General features: G+C 36.3%; 1 protein-coding gene across 1 annotated transcript; it reads left to right on the top strand.

Annotated features, from left to right (window-relative positions):
* Positions 1-4,399: 4,399 nt before the first annotated feature.
* On the top strand, positions 4,400-20,253 carry Hyls1 (Hyls1 centriolar and ciliogenesis associated). Its single transcript, XM_089635826.1, has 4 exons — positions 4,400-4,616; positions 4,691-5,080; positions 5,383-5,561; positions 19,744-20,253. The coding sequence occupies exons 1-4, from the start codon at positions 4,505-4,507 to the stop codon at positions 19,798-19,800; spliced, it is 738 nt and encodes a 245-aa protein (XP_089491952.1). The 5' UTR covers positions 4,400-4,504; the 3' UTR covers positions 19,801-20,253.
* The last annotated feature ends 380 nt before the right edge of the window (positions 20,254-20,633 follow it).

The raw sequence follows: 20,633 nt of genomic DNA on the forward strand, positions 1-20,633 counted from the left end.
TGGCCTATATATATAATATATATATATAAATCACAATGAAAAGGATTAAAACTTATAACCGCAGCACAGTAGGCGAAGACCGACTTTCATCCCGTGCAATTGCAATCATCTCTATTGAGAAAACACTATTGCTAGCCTTAAAGGAGAAGACTATATTTCACGACCGTGTCATCGATGACTTCATGAAGAAGGAGCGTCGAATCGACCTCAGGTTTAAGTGAATGAATACTCAGGTATGTCATGGTTTTTTTTATTCGTTTATACAAATAACAAATTTAAGTTATTTTGTATCTGTGTAATTATTGAGTTATGGAGCTTAATGGATTTATGGAAGTACGTAGTAAGAAAGAGTATAAACATTTGATGTGCAGAATCCCTTCTACAAAAAGTCACCGACCGCCACTGATATTTAAATCACGTGCCACTATGTTCGTACACGCTAATTTTCAAGACCGCACAACAGATTTCAATGAAATTTTGTGAATGTGTATGTTTATTATATATATAGGTATGAAATAACACATGCGTATTTTAATGCAATGTTGTGAAATTTTAAAGCCATCGATGAAGAACTTTCGGAGATTTCCAAGAAACGAACATTTAGATTTTTTTATTTAGAAGTCAGATAATCGTAATATATAAAAATTAGAGATGTGCCGATTATGACTTTCGCCGACTAGCCGACTAGCCGATTAGTCGGTTGTAATAAGACCGACTAGTCGGCTATTCCGATTACGGTTTGAAGCAGAAGCTTTAGTCTTCTTACATCATAATTTACCCTTAATTAAAAAATATAAGTAAGTTATAAAAAATATAAGGAGATTATGATATTTTTGGTTGTCACAATTGTGACTTTGATTTGATTAGATTATGTAGGTATGGTTATAAGAAATATGTTCTTTTTCATTTTTTTGTTTTTATCAAACAGTTCATGTTTAGAATTTTTGGATATATATATAATATATACTACTAATATTACTGTGCATCTTGTACATACAATCTTGCTTTAATACATATAACTGAGTTTGTTAACTTAAAAAATCTACTTTTTATTTTAATAATAAGAAATACTTATAAATGTTCATTGAAGATAAGAAGATATTATGTTGTTTTTTATGTTAATTAGGATAGGTACTAATTTTGTTCAATAAATGTCATAATTATGTTTTCTTTACAAGCAAGTAATTTTAAAAACTGATTACCAAAAGAAAGATTGCTTTACATTTTTAATGTATAAGACTGATTATAAAATAAAAAAAATATATAATCAAGGTTTTTATTTCATGTAGTTCCCCGCATTCATATTATTGAGAAATACATACAACGTAAGTGGACTGGGACACGGTCAAGCGGCTTGATCGCAAGCACGTAGTTTTTTTGTCTATTGTTGTCTATTATTGTCTATGCTTAGCGGCTTGACAGCCCGCATCAAGCCTCTCCGTCAAGCATGGCCGCGCCTTCCTGTGATTTCGTGGTGGTCTATGTATATGTACTTCTATGCCTTCCTGTCATTTCGTGACTCGCGGCAAAATGGAATCTGTCAAAGACAGAGGCGGATTTGCCCTTAGGCCTATGTAGGCCCGGGCCTAGGGCGGCCAGATATTAGGGGCGGCCAATCGTGACAAAAAAGACACAGATGGTAACAAGAAATTTCTTCCTAAGTACCTAAATATTCTACGTACGAAATAGCGATATGCAAGAGCGTGTTCACACACAGCACACAGCGCGCCCCCACGCCCCGCAGCCACCCTCGCCACACCTATGATGGGTACTGAGAAAGGGGCGGCTACATGGTCTGGGGCCTAGGGCGGCCAAGACTGCAAATCCGCCTCTGGTCAAAGACAAAGCGTTCTTGGCTCTTACGTTAGCTTTATGTTTGAATAAAATAATAAAAAGAAACGAATTTGGTGTCAAGAATGGTACAAGTTAAGGTACCGCTTTACCCATGAGCATTTGCAAAGTGTATTACAGGCTACAGCTATTTTTTGTATGAATATCTTGTGCGGTATTCATACAAAAAATATGTTTTCTCGATTGAAAATTCAGAAAATTATTTATTCTACAGTTTGATTATTAATGACCTTGAAAACCGCTGTCATAATTATTAAAAAATACGAAAATACTTCCAGAATTTTTAAATTAGATGGATTTCTAAAAAATTGAACACAAAAACAATAACTAAGTACCTATTTTATAACAATTTTATTCAATTTATATCATTGTTTATGATACGTGATATTTATTTGTCTATTGTCGTTTGTCTATTCCCACAAAAATATAAATTCGCATCAAGCCCCGCCGCAAGCACGTAGAATTGCGCAATGCTTGCAAGCCAGCTTCGGTACACGGTCAAAATGCTTGTCACAAAGTGCCATAGACAATAAACTACGTGCTTGCGATCAAGCCGCTTGACCGTGTCCCAGTCCCTTACGGGACTGGGACAGTCCCTTATGGGACAGTCCCTTATGACAGTCCCTTATGATTTTTTTTCAGATTTATGATTTAAAAATAAATACAACCACAAAATTTAACTTCCTCTTACGATAAGGCGTTCTGTGGCAGGAAAATGTCTGCCCGGGATCATTAGTACACCTATAATTTTAATTTTCTAAAATATAAATTATTATAGGCGCCTAAATGTTTCAATTCCGTCAACACTGTGAAACAATAACAGTGATTTTTTTCAAATACAATAAAGACCTAAGTTCCATCGGTTCAATCTCCAAACAAAATGAAATGTGCCGTTAGATATTACGCTGTCGTTTCTTACGGCGGAAGGTACCTACATAATGTTAAAAAGTTTTTGTATCTAAGAAAATTCACTACAAACCCCGTAAATATAATACGCAGATGTGTAATGAGTGTGCCAACAAGAAAAATATACAAATACATAAATAATAGTGTTTTAACTCAGTCAAAATATGCAGAGTTGGGATTAGTAAAAATAGATGAAAATAAAGATGAAAATAGGAACCCGAACAAATGAATACAAATGAAAGTGAAAGAAATTTGGTTTATATTTATTATTATGGTCAGATATTAAGGCCATTTTTATAAATAAATTTTGCCAACAAATGGTAAATTTCAGGAGTGTTTATACTAAGAAGGCAGGGTATACTGGTATGCAATTTAATATCAAGTTTTACCAATTCATGCATGAAGTTTGGAAATTGGTCATTGATAGGACACTCAAAAAAAGTATGGTAAACATATTTAAAATAATAATAACTCTAGCGGTGAGAATGTCGATGCCAGCGCCACGGACTCAAACAACGTACCGTAGTGGTGTAAATCGGAACCACTTTAGTTTCAGCACCCCACGACAGGCGCGCTACGGTCGCCGGATTGCGCAGCTGACAACAGATTCCATTCCTCAACAGTTTATTTTTTGGCACTGGAGAGTCATCATCTCACCTCCCCTTGGGGAGGTCGCCGAGGCGCCTCCGCCCAGGAAGCTGCCCTCTCGGAGGTCACGATCTCGCCTAGTTCTCGACAGTTCCCATTCGCACTCGACAGTCATCATCTTGGGAGTCATCATCCTGCTCTCCCCCTTGGAGCGGCGCCGAGGCTCTGCCGACCAGGTAACTGCCCTAGCAGAAGTTACCGTCTCGCCTCCGCCGAGAAACTTCCTGCTCTCCCCCTTGGAGCGGCGCCGAGGCTCTGCCGACCAGGAAACTGCCCTAGCAGAAGTTACCGTCTCGCCTCCGCCGAGAAACTTCCTGCTCTTCCCCTTGGAGCGGCGCCGAGGATCTTCCTACCAGGAAGCTGCCCTCTCAGGAGTCGCTGCCTGCCGACTCCGCCCTTCGGAGCCTTGGCCCAGGCTGGACTAATTCCGCCCTTCGGATCTAACCCAAGTTGCCGCTTGTGTTGTCGGTGATAAGTGCGAACGTGGAGATCCGCGGTTCCAGATAAGAATTATAATTTAAGACTATTATTAAGCCTAGATTAAGACTAACCCTTCTTTATACATTTAAAAAAAAAAAAAATTTAATAGTGTTTGCAACTAAGTAAATTCTTTTTTTTACTCGTTCCTCCTTTTTTTCTTTAACATGAATAGTATTAATTATTAAACTACCCTTGAGTATAGTAATAACAGGCTCCCCTCAAAAAAAATCCGCGGGATCGAAGAATTTCTAATTAAAAAAATTCTCATCTTGGGGGAGACGGTGTGGAACAGAAATTCAGAGAAATAAAAACAGCTTCATTAAAAATTCAAAAAAAATGCTGACTTTTTCAATTTTTCCAAAAATTCTTTTCATTTTTGATATAAAAAAGTATTCTAAAAGTAACCAGCTCCATGGATAACCGGCTCCTGACAGAAATAATATCAACGATTCCAGTGACAGCAAACGATCTAACCAGGATAGGGATATCGTCCATCTCTAGTTTTGTCCATAGAAAATAATGTGACGTCTTCCGCATGTGTCAATATTATGATAGGGACCGTTATATTTGAAATTTCTGAAAAAATAAGTGTTAAAATATCAATTTTAAACAAAAAATCATGTCGGAAATGGATGCAATGCCTGTTTTAGATCCCAGGGAGATATTGGCGTACTTAAATGAAATGGGAATACGTAATGTCAGTGGGGAAATGCTGAAAGAGTTCATTCATGGTTAGTCGATTTATTTTGTTTCTCTTTACTAACGTTCACCCAGCACCGTGATTACATGAATGGCTTTCTTTCAGATTTAAAGAAACTTATAAGGGCTGACATTCAAAATAAAAGATTAACTGAAGAAAATCAAGCGAACGAACCAAATTCTCAAGAAACAATTAGAGGTCCCGAAAGGCTTTATTTATGTTCGACATATAGTTCCAGATCTAAAGCCGTTAATCAAAATGCCTCCAAAAAACCTCTCACGAATAGGAATGAAGTTAATATTCATCTTCCACATATAAACATTATTCCACCAATGAATTGCAAGATGAAAGAAAATAGCAGTAAAAAGATAAATTGCATTCCTAAAGTGCAAACTCAGGAATTTAAAAAGCTTAAATCAGCTTCAAGTGGTGGTTTTAAATCTTCCGCATCAAACGCAACCAGTAGAGGAGTTTTAAAAAGTTCTAATAACAATAGTAAGTAAATAATTTAATTGTCTTTTTGCCCGTGATTTTCAAGGCCGATCCACAATATTTAATGGCAAAAAATTGTAAACTTTTGAGCGGTAAGTTGTAACATCATTTTTTGCACAGCTTTTCTATTTCAAGTTTCAAGATTGATGAAATTATTTTCGACTCTCGAAGTCATTTGCATTATGAGCCAAGGGATATAATATAAATTTGTAAAAAAAATAATTTCCACATTGTTACACATTTTCCAATTGATGAATAGTGTGAATCATTTGTTTTGTGTAAACTTATGTTGTTTTTTTTTTCAGTAATTCGAGTCTCCACACAGGAGAAACCCAAAAAATCTGACACAGTCTCCCTCTACCATTATTACAATACTCTCTGGGAGAAGTACAAGACCAATCTCCCGGGAGAAAGCAGCCGGGCTGACTTGCGGTGGGCTGTGAGAGAGAAGCTACTGGGGGCACAACAAAAACCTGCAGCTAAGGTATTGGAGAGCTTTAACTATCACCCTTCTTTTCTCCATTTAATGTAAACACTTTTAGGCATTATCTAAAGCAGTGATGAGAGCAACACGCGGCCCTTAGGCTGCATGTGGCCTACAGGCCTATTTCATACGGACCGCAAAACTTTCCATCTTGGATAAATAAAATTTTTATTACTGATTATCAATTAGCAGTAAATAATATTAAATTTTTTCTGTTTTATTTTGTAAAAGGGTTTAGTCTTTCTTCAATGTTTTGAATCAGCCGCTCAAAATAATAAGCTTTTTTACATATCCTTAAAAACAGAATATCGTGGTTCGACCTGAAAAATTTTCACCTTTTGCAGCACAGAATTATCTATGTTTTAATGCATTATAAAGGTTTTTGTTTTATAAAATATCAAAACTTTTCTTGACTAAACTTTCCAAATGATAAAAATGAACAACATTATTGACCTTGAACCTAGCAAAAATTTTGCCGTGGCTCTTTCTTTGTGCGCGCTGTGATTGCTATTTTTCATGAGTTCCATTTAATAAGTGTTAGTACGCTTCCAAATGATGTTTCTGAAAACATATAAATGACAAAAGAGAGTTTTGATATTTCTTATTTAAGAGCAATTAATTTATTCCAGGTTCTTAAGATCAAATATTTAACATTTTCAAAATTTAAATAAGATATAGATCTATATTATATACAGATTAGTTGTGAAATATCTATATTTCGCAACTTTTGTCTTTGAATGTTCTTATAGACATATGAATATTAGTAGACCTGCCCTAAGTGATTAAAAGCGTATTATTCCCCACTCCCCATACCGGTTCCATTGGAGCCGGCTGGGCTCGCGTATGGCTTCCCGTGAATCTTGAGAATGTGACGTCATCATTCTTGTTCGAACTAGCGTCGAGCTATGGTCGAGGCATTTTATGAAATAACACGGCAAAATAGTGGCTTGTGCTATGAAAACTTGTAAAAATAGATGTGAAAAAGAGAATAAACCCAATTGTCGTATTACATTCCATAGGTAAGCATTATTTTACTTTATTTTAAGCTTATTTACATCGTATAATATGGATCAGTTTTAGAAACATATACTATCACATCACAATTTAGCGATTCTCAAGTGTGCTCATCGTTGTTTACTGGGGTAAGTAAATTATGTAACATTTGTAAAAGTGTCTTAACTAAATACTCTGAAACTAACTACGACTCTGAAAATAGAAGAAATTTACTTTGCCGAATTTGGACTTCGCAAATTTGTTCATAACGTGGCGAGTAATTTGCGCTCCCATGTAAAAATGTCTATTCATTCAAAAACAGATTTTACTTTTAAGAACTAAATGGTGATATTATAATGCGAGATGCTTATATACTGTCAGATTGATTTATTGACGAATCACAGTCAGCTTTACCCCCTTCGTTCTTCAACAGTTGATTTTACCCCTCACCTTTAATTTCTAGTCTATATATTCATATGTCTGTGAATGTTCTTTAATATTTCAGATTGATAAAATCGACAGAATTTATTGGTTTGACTTTACGGATTAAAATTTTCGTCTGCGGCGCTTTGTTTTTGCTTTCTATGATTGTTTTATAAAATATGAATAGGTTTGAGATACCACTGACTGTAAAGTTAACCACGTCAAATTATATTAAATTATATAGAGCGACTCAATTGGTTAACGATTATGCATTGTCCATCGACATTTTCAATGTAAGTTACAGATGTTGAAAATGTCGATCTTTTGACACATATATCACGAAATAGTAAAACTGCCCCCATGATCTTTTTATACTTACATGTACCTCAAATATATAATCTACTCTGTTATATTTTGGTGTATAACCGTTATACGGAAAACAAGAAAAATAATAATGTTTTTTTTTTCAAACAGTGCCATCTGTTGGACGTAAAAGCAACATGCACTATTGTTTCTTTATCTGCAGACAGACTGAGCGACACAAACGCGTGGCGGGGTACAGCTAGTCTTGTATATTATGTAAATGCATATCCCGCTGATATTTAGCTCTGTTGTAACCTCTTTCTTTAACATGTGTCGTTTGTTAAAAAGGAGAACCAGCAAAGGAAGCAGGATCACAAGCATTATGATTAACTATTGCAACTTTTATCTTCCACATTATGGGTAGGATTCAAAGTAAAATTGGTTGAAATACACTTGATTGTCATCAATGGTTCCCATGTGGAATGAGATGTATCCCATTCAGCGCATTAAACTGTAAGAGGAGACTTAACTAATAGTACACAATACATGCACACATGGTATCATTTCAATGCCAAACTTTGTAACGTTTATTATTACGTATTAATAAAACTTACCGTATCACCAGTTATTTGCTCTACTTAACTTGCAGCAATATAGGGAATGAAATGAATACAGCTTATTAATTGTGATAAACAACAAAGGGTATATTTGAGATTTAACTTGAATACAAGAGCAATACTTCTATTTAAATCATCAGGGGTGGTTGACTACTAGACAGCCAACGTAAATTGAATTCGGCCTCGATGTTTAATTCGTATGATTAAAATTAACTATGCATCTAAAATAAAACATCACCACTGAGCGCCAGTCTAGACAGCTTATCTAAACAAATTTATATTCATGGTGATATCTAAGAGATGTGTCTAATTCATGTGGATTAATCAAATTTGTCTCACGTGTGCGTATTAATCTCCGACAATCAAGCAGCCCGTTCACGATGACCTTTCCCCACCAGCCACGAAAACCAACTGCCGGCTTCTCTGGAATTCCACGCTCGGCTCTTGAAATCAACGAGTGGCGGCATGAAATTCTATGGCAACGCGAGTCTAGAAATCATGTTAAGTGAGCGGCCAGTTCCTACCGCTACATTACCCCCTTGGCCAACAGAATTTCTGCAGGAAATTCCACTACGCCACCTGGCGCCTGAAGTCGCATGACAGAAGAGTGTTGCAGCTTCCAAAAGTATCTTGAAGCCATCCTAGAAGACCAACGTGAAGACGTCCAAGGAGCCATTCCCACAGAAGAAATAAATTCAGTACCCTCCATGTTACTTGAAGACGGTTTGAATGTCAGACTGGTGAGGTATTCTGGAGTAAAAGTGGTGCCATCCGTAAAAGCGGTTCCAATTGAAGAGAGACTTCTGCATACTCAATGCCACTTAGCTTCAAAATTACCAGCATACTGTAGACGTCCCGAGAAAACTGAAGAGCCTTTATTGAAGAAGTGGTTCCAATTGAAGAAATGTTTCTGCATACTCAGTGCGATTTGACTTCAAAATTACCAGAAGTGTGTTGACGACCAGAGACGACTGAAGCCATTCTTGAAGAAGTTCCAATTGAAGAAAGATTTCTATATTGTAGGTTAGAGATGGTTGTAACCGCTGACTGATGTTGAGATCCAGAAAGAATTCCTAATAACACGTGAGACCTACTGATGGATATACTAAAACTTACAAGAAAAATCACCATGTTTTAAAAGATCTATGTTTTGAAAAAAGAAATAAGAAATACAATATTAACCATGATAAACAAAATTTGAAAGTATAAGAGACAAACTCTATTTTAAATTATCAATTGATCTCCACCTTATGTAGTTACTGCTGAAAATATATAAATCTTGAATTGAAATATTAAATAATAGTATACTGCCACCTATAGAACCCTAGAAAAGCAATATCCAAGAACCAAACCTCGAAAGATTTATCATTGAAAATTATTATTATTATTATTCTTTTTTTTTTTTTTTTTTTTGTTATTAAAGAAAAACAAAAAAAAATTAACTGTAAACATCTGAGATTCACCCCATGATAATGATCATTAGAACTAATTAAAACTTCTGAGTAACGCGTATGGTTCTTCGTTGCGGACGTGTTTTAACCGCTCCGGTTTGTTTGATCCTTTCAGAAGGTTTCCCTTGCTAAGAGATCGCTGAAAATTGTTCAGCATCCGTGTTTTATATAGTGCTTACCTTCTTATTTCACGAAATGTGCGTAACTTCTACCGTTTAGCCGGAATTTGCAATTATTATAGCATTTTAAACCGATTAATTTTTAAAAGTGAAGCTAGAACGAAGATTTCTCAATGCAGTCGAAGATTTTATACCTGACTCAAGTGTCAAGTGGTGTTGGGATTTACGGGACCTTTTCAACCGAGGATGTCTGCATGGAGGACAGATAAGCCATATTTTGTTTAAAGTTTTTGTCTTTGTTTTTATTTTCTGTTTTTGTTTATGTATTTTGTTACAGATGACACTCATAAACTTCACTTTGACTTTGGTTCAAGATTTTGCTTATGATAGCCTGCGATAAGCGAGCCCTAAGGGTCTGAGACAGAGGTGTGAAATCGTCGGATCACGACAATAGAAAGAATGTATTGGAGCCAGGAAGGAGTCTGAAAGGGTCGAGAGGATGCACTAGGTGGCATGAAAGGCTGGGAGGTGACTGGAGAGACTAAGGTAAACTAGGATGAGGTGATTTTGCACAGCGGTGCTGCCAAGGTCTGTTATCTATGTGAGGATATTGTGTCGGCGCTCTTTATTGGCAGCAGACACATGTCAGCGCTATATTAGCGGCGGACACATGCCTGAACGGATGACGAGCCTCGTGCTGGCACAGTTGGTGGACGGGGTAGTCTCTCTCCCTGCAGCAGCTGGTACAGTTCCTTCGCTACCTAGGAATCTTGCAGCAGAGTCTCCATCTTCTGTCTTCGTCGAGCGTCACAGCGGTGCTGCCAAGGTTTGTTGTCTATGTGAGGATGTTGTGTCAGCGCTCTTTATTGGCAGCAGATACATGTCAGCGCTATATTGGCGGCAGACACATGCCTGAACGGATGACGAACCTCGTGCTGGCACAGTTGGTCTAAATAACAAATGTAGATCCTAGGAAATAAATTGTACAGCGCCCTTGAGGTGATTTTTCACAAAAACGGCGCTATACAAATTATCCAATTATTATTATTATTATTATTGAATAAGTTTGTTAAAATTCTAAAAAAATAATATTCCTCATAATTAATTAATATTAAATTTGAGATTCGTATATCACTCAAATGTAATAACTTTTAAACATGCAACAGAATTTCCTAAAACTCTGGAAAAATAGATATTATGAGCTTCTGAAGCTATCATTTTCAATGCACATATTTATTAGGTGAGGAAAGTTAAACCTCCTCTGGAGAGCAAAAATAACTCAAAAAAAAACTTAATATTCTAAGACAAACACTACACCCATGTTAAGACTAAATAATACACACAAGATTAGGATCATCATACTTGTGAGAAGTATACATTCCAGGGATCAGAATGAACACTTCTAACAACCACGTTGTTATGCAAAAGACATTACCGTTCCTTTCCTTTTGTAATTATAAAAAAAAACAACAATGTCAAATACAAATCCAACATGTCTGATATTTCTCAACTATACCTAATCAAAGTATGGTCGTGATGGCCAGTCACTCCCACACTCTGACAACACTAAAGAAAGATAAAACAAATATAATAATGACAACACAATTACAATACCCAACAAATACAAAACACAATCACCACAAACATTCAACGTAAGGACACAAAGCGCAATCGTGTCTCACGATGAATGTAAGTTTGCAAACATAATGTCGGTTTATGTATGCCACACAAAATAGCGGTACTACAGACCGAAATAAAATCTCACCAAGAGAACAAAGTTTTGCTAGAAAAAAAAATTATGACACAGAACCATCAACTTGTTCTACTTTTAGCATATCTTTCACATGAAAGGTACCCAGTGCCTTCCCATTCATGTCAGCTAATTGATACGCAACCGGGGAAATTTTCCCTACCACCTTGCTTTTGATGAATTTTGGTGCAAGTTTAGCAGAAAAATGTTTGCTCGCATCTGAAAGAATAAACGATCTTCGCCAGATGATATCTCCCACTTTGTACTGAATATCCCTGCGGCGCAGGTTATACTGACGCTTGTTGCGTTCATAAGACTGTCTTAACGATGTGCGCACCTGTGAAAAGATATCCTTTAATTCCTGCAGATCAGCAGCCCAGGTGTCACGTTCTGAAAATTTAATATCCTCAGCATTGAAATCAGCATCTGCATATTCCTTACCTGAGATGACAATCTCCCTACCATAATTAAGAAAAAACGGCGTGTACCCTGTGACCTCATGCACTGCAGTATTTATTGCTAATTCAATTTCCGCTAAATGGTTCGCCCATGTTCTGTGGTCAGAACCAACATAAGAAGCAAGGGCTGAAACTAGAACCTTATTGACGCGTTCCACCGGATTATTCTGCGGGTGATACCTACAGTTGTAAAAAAAATGCCTAATGTTGAATTTTTTAACTAAAGCCTTCATGTCCCGTGAAATGTACTGTGGCCCATTATCCAAGACGATGGTGTCCGGTACCCCAAACTTATAAAAAATTTCATCTTCAAGAATGCTAGTAATGTTATTCCCAGTAGCTTTTCTCAGAGGGAAAAGTTTGGTATATTTAGAGAAGAAATCGGAAATAACCAATAAATAAGTGTACCCTTTCTTGTATGAACTCGGATAAGGACCTAGTAAATCCGTCGCAATCATCTGCCATGGGCGTTGGACTAATTTGGGATTTCCCATAAGCCCTGGTGGAAGCAAATTAGTGCTTTTATAACCTAGGCAAATTTGACATTTGTTAATAAATTATATAATTGTAAAAAGCATTCACTTTGTGGCTCATCATAATTTATAATAAAAACACATAAATTTGTTTTTGACCACGATAGTTTTATTTTCACTCTACCGGTTTCGGAAGATCCCTTCCTTCGTCAGGAGAATATTTAAAACTGTTTTAAATATTCTCCTGACGAAGGAAGGGATCTTCCGAAACCGGTAGAGTGAAAATAAAACTATCGTGGTCAAAAACAAATTTATGTGTTTTTATTATATGTCAATAAATTGTTTCACATCTGCTGCCATCTTGGGCCAATAATATTTATGCCTTATTCTATTTAACGTTTTCATTATACCAAAATGAGCACAGACCGGAGGAACGTGGTGTTCTACAATAACATTCTTTCTAGCTTCTTTAGGAAGAACCTCCTTCCAATCATACGACCTATGAAGGGCTTCCATACTTTGAATGTGTTTGTAAATCTTATTATTCACCACTTTCCACGCCGAAAATTTGTCAGGACTGGCAATAATTTTTTCTCTTAATTTAATGTACCATTTATCAGATGTGTCAAAGGTTTGAGCAATGATGTTAACTTGTAAGGGGTCACGCGATAATGCATCTGGAATTATGTTGTCCTTTCCTTTACGGTGAATAATTTCAAAATTAAATTGTTGAAGCCTTACTGCCCAACGCGCCAACCTTCCCGAAGGTGATTTTAGGCTAGTAAGCCATTTGAGACTATAGTGGTCCGTAATTATTTTTACCGGGATTGGTGAGCCTTCGATATAGCCCCTAAATTTTTCTAACGCGAAAATCATGGCATTTAATTCCCTTTCTGTAGTGGAGTGATTTCTTTCTTGAGCCGATAATGATCTCGATATGAAGGAAATGGGGTGTTCTATTTGGTTATCATCATGTTGGCTAAGAACCGCACCGAGGCCAACACTTGATGCGTCGCAGCTAATTGTGAAAGGCTTATTAAAGTTAGGACAAGCGAGAACAGGAGCATTTACCAAACAGGATTTCAATTTCTCAAAAGCCACCTGAGCTTTCTCGTTCCACGCAAATTTTTTTCCCGCGAATTCTTTCTTTGTTAAGTTATGTAGAGGAGCAGCAATAATAGAAAAATTAATAATGAACCTTTTATACCAGGAAAGAACTCCTATAAATCTACGTAGGCTCTTTTGAGATGTAGGCGTTGGAAAGTCAACAATTGCTTTTACCTTATCTGGATCGGTGCGAAGCCCTTTGTTGTCAATTACAAAACCCAAATATTTCAGAGAATCTCTGCAGAAAACCGATTTATCTACGTTTATCGTAAGGCCCGCGGCCTGTAATTTCTGTTTAACCTGTCTCAAAAGATGTAAATGTTCTTCAAAGGAAGTGCTAATGATTATGATGTCATCAAGATAACAGAACACTTTGCCGTCGAACTCTTGGCCAAGTATCTTGTCCATTAACCTAGACATTCGCGAGCTAGCACCATGTAAACCGAATGGCATTGTCACTAAATGAAATAATCCTCTTTTAGGAATTGTGAACGCGGTTTTTTCTTTTGAGTTCTCGTCTAGAGGTATTTGAAAGAATGCGTCATTCAGGTCTAAAGTGGTTAAATAGCGTGCACCCCCCAGACTATTCAATATATCAGAAATGAACGGTGTCGCGTATGCGTCACGCTTAGAGTTTGCATTTAGGACTCTACTGTCAAGACATAATCTGTAAGTGCCATTCTTCTTGGGTACCAAAACTATAGGGTTATTCCAAGAGCTATTACTAGGTTCCACTACCCCAAGCTCTAATAGTCTGTCCAATTCTGCGTGAACTTTCGGAAGTAAATGTGGCGAGATAGGATAAACTCGTTGTTTTATGGGAGAAGTGTTACCTGTGTTTATGACATGTTTTTCTAATGATGTCCTACCTAATCGATTACCCGAATAGGAAACATATTCGCGAATTACGCTATCTAAAGCAGAGCGCTGAGCAGTGTTTAAATTTGCTGCATTGTCTAAACCTATAACCTCAGTTTTGCATTTCGTATTGTCTAGCTCACTTGAGGACATCATTTTCGAAATTTTTGGACAAATATTGAAAACCTTCCAAAAATCACAGCCTAGAATGATGTTAGCTTTAATTTGAGGCATAACTACAAAACTGAAAGATTTTTCTACCTTATCTAAACGGACCGGAACCGTAATTTTATAAGAACATAACACAGAATGCCCCGTAGCAGATACTAATGAAAAACTAGAGTCTAATTTGGATAGCTTGAAGCCTTCATCTAAAAACTTACTATGAAAATTGTTACCTAGAATAGAAACGTGTGAACCAGAGTCTAATAAACCAGAGTAAAAAGAATTACCTACTTGGAACGAGACGTGAGGTCGACCGTCCCTGTTGGCCGCTCTCGCCTCGCCCGAAGCACGCAAATCTTCATAAAATTTTCTTACTACTGCCAGCCAGGAAACCCATTCACCGGAAGCGACCTTGGCGAACGCTGACGTCTTGGCGCTCGCTTTCGGGAACTCCCGGGCAACTAGTTTTTTGGACGACGGCAACCGCAAGCTGGAGACTTGACCCCCGGCCTACCGCAACGGAAGCAATGAACGTTCCTGGAAACATTATTAGACGGGCTAAGATTATCATAGTTTGCATTACGCTGATTATTCCTTAAATTGGGATTAAAATTTCCATCGTTGACATTACGTTGTTTGTTTCTGAAAGTAGTATTCAAGTTACCAGAATTCCTATTCTTATCCCTATTCGGAATACTATTATTACCCCCAGAATTCGAATTCGGGGAATGAGACACAACCTGAGGAGATCTGTCGTTTGAACGGCTGTCCGCCAATTCTATCATTTTACCAAGTCTCTTAAGAGAAGAAATGTCTGGAATAGTTGAAAGCGCCAGCTTCTGTATATACCTGGGCAACATATTGCAGCGCAAAATCTCCAATAATTCTGACTCTGGAAGTTTAGAGGATAAGCGATTGTTCAAAATCATGATCCGTGTTATAAAAGAACTTAAATTTTCCTTTTGCAGCTGAACTGTAGATCTTAGCTCTGCCAATAATCGTCTTTCCTGATCTAGAAGTTCGAACTCATCTTTCAGTCCTACGACGATCTCCTCCCAAGAGGTGAAAGAAGTACGATTAACTCTGAACCAAAGGAGTGCATTTCCTGTAAATAATTCAACAGCTGAAGAAAAAAGTGAAACTCTACTCACGTTTCTAGCGAGAGCTAACTCTTCAACTCTTTCTATGAAATTGCGAACATCGGATGAACCATCGTAAGAAATGTCCCATTTGTAAACCGGTACTGATGTTGGCGAAGGAACAGAGGCAGCTGTCGACGATGTTTCTGCTAATTTCGGCATATTGAGATGTGATTCAGAATTGCTTCTTGTGATAATACTATACTTCATAACCTAGCTCAAGCAGGGTAGGAAAAAATAAAAAATTATTAGAACATGCAACAACAATGCAACGTGTAGACATATGTAACATACAACAATTGTACATGAAAACTACCGTGCTGTTTAAACAGGTAGGAATAAAAATATTAAAACTAAAATGTCTCCAGCTCACTGGGGAACATTAAAAAACGCCGAATGCGCTGATCAATGAGCTGGTTTCGGGCACAAAACTGTATAATTCTATAAACTACTCAGTGGTAAGCACAATGAGAACGGGCTGCTTGCAGATTAAACGCACATGAAAACAATCCACCACGAAACGACACATAAATTGGTAAAATTTGTACAAATCGGAAAAAAACATCACTGGCCAAAACAATTCAAATTACGGTTCGATTAGCCGTTGTGCGCCATTTTGTAACGTGTATTATTACGTATTAATAAAACTTACCGTATCACCAGTTATTTGCTCTACTTAACTTGCAGCAATATAGGGAATGAAATGAATACAGCTTATTAATTGTGATAAACAACAAAGGGTATATTTGAGATTTAACTTGAATACAAGAGCAATACTTCTATTTAAATCATCAGGGGTGGTTGACTACTAGACAGCCAACGTAAATTGAATTCGGCCTCGATGTTTAATTCGTATGATTAAAATTAACTATGCATCTAAAATAAAACATCACCACTGAGCGCCAGTCTAGACAGCTTATCTAAACAAATTTATATTCATGGTGATATCTAAGAGATGTGTCTAATTCATGTGGATTAATCAAATTTGTCTCACGTGTGCGTATTAATCTCCGACAATCAAGCAGCCCGTTCACGATGACCTTTCCCCACCAGCCACGAAAACCAACTGCCGGCTTCTCTGGAATTCCACGCTCGGCTCTTGAAATCAACGAGTGGCGGCATGAAATTCTATGGCAACGCGAGTCTAGAAATCATGTTAAGTGAGCGGCCAGTTCCTACCGCTACAACTTAACTAATAGTACACAATACATGCACACATGGTATCATTTCAATGCCAAACTTAACTAATAGTACACAACACATGCACACATGGTATCATTTCAATGCCAAACTTAACTAATAGTACACAACACATGCCCACATGGTATCATTTCAATGCCAAACTTAACAAATAGGACACAACACATGCACACATGGTATCATTTCAATGCCAAACTTAACAAATAGTACACAACACATGCCCACATGGTATCATTTCAATGCCAAACTTAACTAATAGTACACAATACATGCACACATGGTATCATTTCAATGCCAAACTTAACTAATAGTACACAATACATGCACACATGGTATCATTTCAATGCCAAACTTAACTAATAGTACACAATACATGCACACATGGTATCATTTCAATGCCAAACTTAACTAATAGTACACAATACATGCACACATGGTATCATTTCAATGCCAAACTTAACTAATAGTACACAAAACATGCACACATGGTATCATTTCAATGCCAAACTTAACTAATAGTACACAATACATGCACACATGGTATCATTTCAATGCCAAACTTAACTAATAGTACACAATACATGCACACATGGTATCATTTCAATGCCAAACTTAACTAATAGTACACAATACATGCACACATGGTATCATTTCAATGCCAAACTTAACTAATAGTACACAATACATGCACACATGGTATCATTTCAATGCCAAACTTAACTAATAGTACACAATACATGCACACATGGTATCATTTCAATGCCAAACTTAACTAATAGTACACAACACATGCACACATGGTATCAATTCAATGCCAAACTTAACTAACAGTACACAATACTTGCAAACATGGTATCATTTCAGTAGTTAGCTTTGCCGACGATACTGTCTTACTGTTTGAAGGCAACAATTGGTCAGCTGTATTTAAAAAAGCTGAAAAAAATATTAACTTAGTTAAAAAATGGTTAGATATAAACACGCTTACCCTTAACACGAAAAAAACAAAATATATCACTTCAAGCATCAATACTGCAGGCCAACCTAATGATGATTACTCCATAAAAATACATAACTGTACGAATTCCAATGTATGCAATGAGTGCCCCTGTATAGAGCGAACTCCACAGATGAAGTACCTCGGCCTCACCATTGACCCATACCTCAAATGGAATATACATACTCAGATCATTGCGAATAAAATTAGGAAAACAATACATTTCTTCAGATCCGTAAGGAACTTCCTTAACTTACAAATTCTAAAAACGATTTATTTTGCATTAACCCAATCTATCATTGAGTATGGTATCATTGCATGGGGAGGGGGTACTTCATCAGTTCTAGATCCTGTTGAAAAGGCGCAGAAAACAATTATGAAAATTATTCTCAAACTTCCTCAAACTGCAAACAGTAACTTAATTTTCAACATAATGAGAGTATTTGATGTTCGACAGATCTATGTAAAAACTATCCTCATGCATCTCTTTAAAAACAAACATGTGCTTTACGAAAAAAAAACTAACTTTAGATTTACACGTAATTCAAACAAAGACATGTTGCAAGTTCCAGCACTTTCTTCCACCTTTGGTCAACGAAGCTTTGGCTACTTTGCCACAAAGATCTTCAACATGCTCCCGGAAAATATTAAAGAGAGTCAAACACGGAAAGAGTTTAAAAAAAATGTCAAAATTTGGATTTATTCAAATGATCGAGCCTACACTGGTGCCCTCACCCAAACGCCTTGTCATTGACAGTTATTGCAGTATGTACGGTGCTAAAACTTACTATATACGTATTGTGTAAATGCAAACAATAATGAAAAGTAACCAAATGCCTTGTCACAGTGAGTTATTATAGTATGTATTGTGTTTAAATTTATTCTATCTGTATCTTCAATATGTAAACAATAATGTAACCTAAAATAATGGATTGCTGTATGGGAACCCATATTAAACATTTACATATTAGCAAACCATAGACAAAATGGAGAAATAATTAACTAAAAATTCTGCCTCAATACAGGTTCGCCTAGTGAGGCAGGTTATGCACAACCTAAAATATAGTATATTATGCCATTTCTATATAACACTCTTACATTCATATATATTTTTTCCTATATTAGAAACTGCCGTATTATTGTAACATCATTCTTTCATCAATTTCATTGTTTCTAAACTGACATATAATTATACAACTTACTAATGATATATTATATATATTCTGTAATTTTTTGATGAAATAAATAAATAAATAAATAATGCCAAACTTAACTAATAGTACACAATACATGCCCACATGATATCATTTCAATGCCAACCTTAATTTCAAGTTTGGCATAGCAGTTTGATTTCATTGAATATATTATTATTATTGAGTAGATAATAGGGCTAGTATCAGGTATGCCATTAATGAGTTATTAAACCCTAGGGGCTGGAGCCCTGCATTTACAGTGTTGAAGAATCATGCTCATGCACTGTATGAAGCACTGCACTTGCAGTGTCGACCTTAAAAATTCATTTTGCCAAATATTACATCTACTGGTTTATTATTTTATTTACAGAGCGGAGACGGTTTAAATGTAGTTCCCGTGAGGCCATAGGCCCATTGTCCTATCTCCCATTTTACCTCAATCCTTTAACAGTAATCCGGTCTCTTTAATGAAGGTCACCAGGGTTGTCATTGGATATGTGACTATGTCTTCTGGTTCTACAATGTGTCTTCCCAGGTATCTAAGTCTTGTTCCCAACAGAGCGGCACATTGGCACCAAAGGTGAATTGGAGTCTCTTCATCCTCTTCACATTTCCTGCATCTGTTGGGTGTTTTCCACTCCCAACAACTGCATGTGCCTCCTGATATGGCAATGTCCCGTTAGTAGTCCTACCAGTTCCCTCAGTGAGTTTCTACTGGTTTAGTTAAGGACATAAATAAAAACGTCACTTTATCAAGTATTGTATTGTCTATGTGTTTATTGACCTTTAGTTTCTTGTCGGCCGCTACAGGATGTAGATTGATTTGGCACATTACAAATAAAGATTTGAGTTTACGTCATCCGGTACAGTTCTAATATGTGTATTTTACATTCTCAATGTATAATTTAATATTTATGCTCTCTAACTTTATTTTTGCAGGTGGCAGTAGTGACCCAAAGTACATTGGCGAAGAAAAGAGAAGGCTGGGCAGAATAAAAATTAAATTGATTAATACAAAGAGCACTTCCATAATCTTCACACATTGTGTAAGAAAACACAAACGATATCTGAAAAGTTGATAATCTTTGTATGAAGATGAATATGATTATCTATATAATTAGAAATATTTGATTGTGCTGAATCAAGAAAAGAATCTACACTAAAAAAATATATTTCAGTCAAACTGCAAATCATCATAAATAATGCACAAATTTGAAACCTTTGCATAAACGATTTTATCGATTTAAATATTATATAATAATATTTAAATGGTTATTGGGCCATTGTTGTTGGTAATGGTGATATGACGTGATAATTATATTTATTGATGTAAAATAAATTAAGTGAACAGTTATTAAATATCTTTTTGTTATATGACCCCCTGCATAGCATTTCAGAGATGACAATATGCCTTTGGTGCGTAGTTCATATAAAAATATATCGATTTTGTTATAGGTCAGTCGGAAATGAAGAAAAAAATCAGCACTCTTTCAGTAATGAACATTATTGGACAGAAGCAGTGGCAATTCATGGTTATTCTCAACGAGGAAAAATAAATTCATTTAAATCTCCATTCATATAAATGCATCAAAAATTGTAAAAATGTAGGAAAAGTTATAAAAACCCCAACATTATTTTTTTAATCAACAACAATAATACAAATAATATATGTAAACGTATTGTGTATCCAATAATAATTTATTTTTGTGTTTCGCTTTCGTCCGAGGCATACACAAATATGATGGTATTCGAATGTGACATTTGGCAATTTTATAAAATCTTGGATGTCACATTAAGGTGGAGCGGTCTAGTATGGAGAATTTTTTTTC

Source organism: Hesperophylax consimilis, chromosome 9 (genome assembly GCF_061612785.1).
Source record: "Hesperophylax consimilis isolate HC1 chromosome 9, BYU_Hcon_1.0, whole genome shotgun sequence".
In the NCBI taxonomy this organism is placed as follows: Eukaryota; Metazoa; Arthropoda; class Insecta; order Trichoptera; family Limnephilidae; genus Hesperophylax; species Hesperophylax consimilis.

Coding starts and splice junctions, on each gene's coding strand:
- Hyls1 (XM_089635826.1), top strand. CDS start 4,505: ATGTCGGAAATGGATGCAATGCCTGTTTTAGATCCCAGGGAGATATTG. Junction 5,081..5,382: donor AAAAAGTTCTAATAACAATA/GTAAGTAAATAA, acceptor TTTTTTTTTCAG/TAATTCGAGTCTCCACACAG. Junction 5,562..19,743: donor AACAAAAACCTGCAGCTAAG/GTATTGGAGAGC, acceptor TTATTTTTGCAG/GTGGCAGTAGTGACCCAAAG.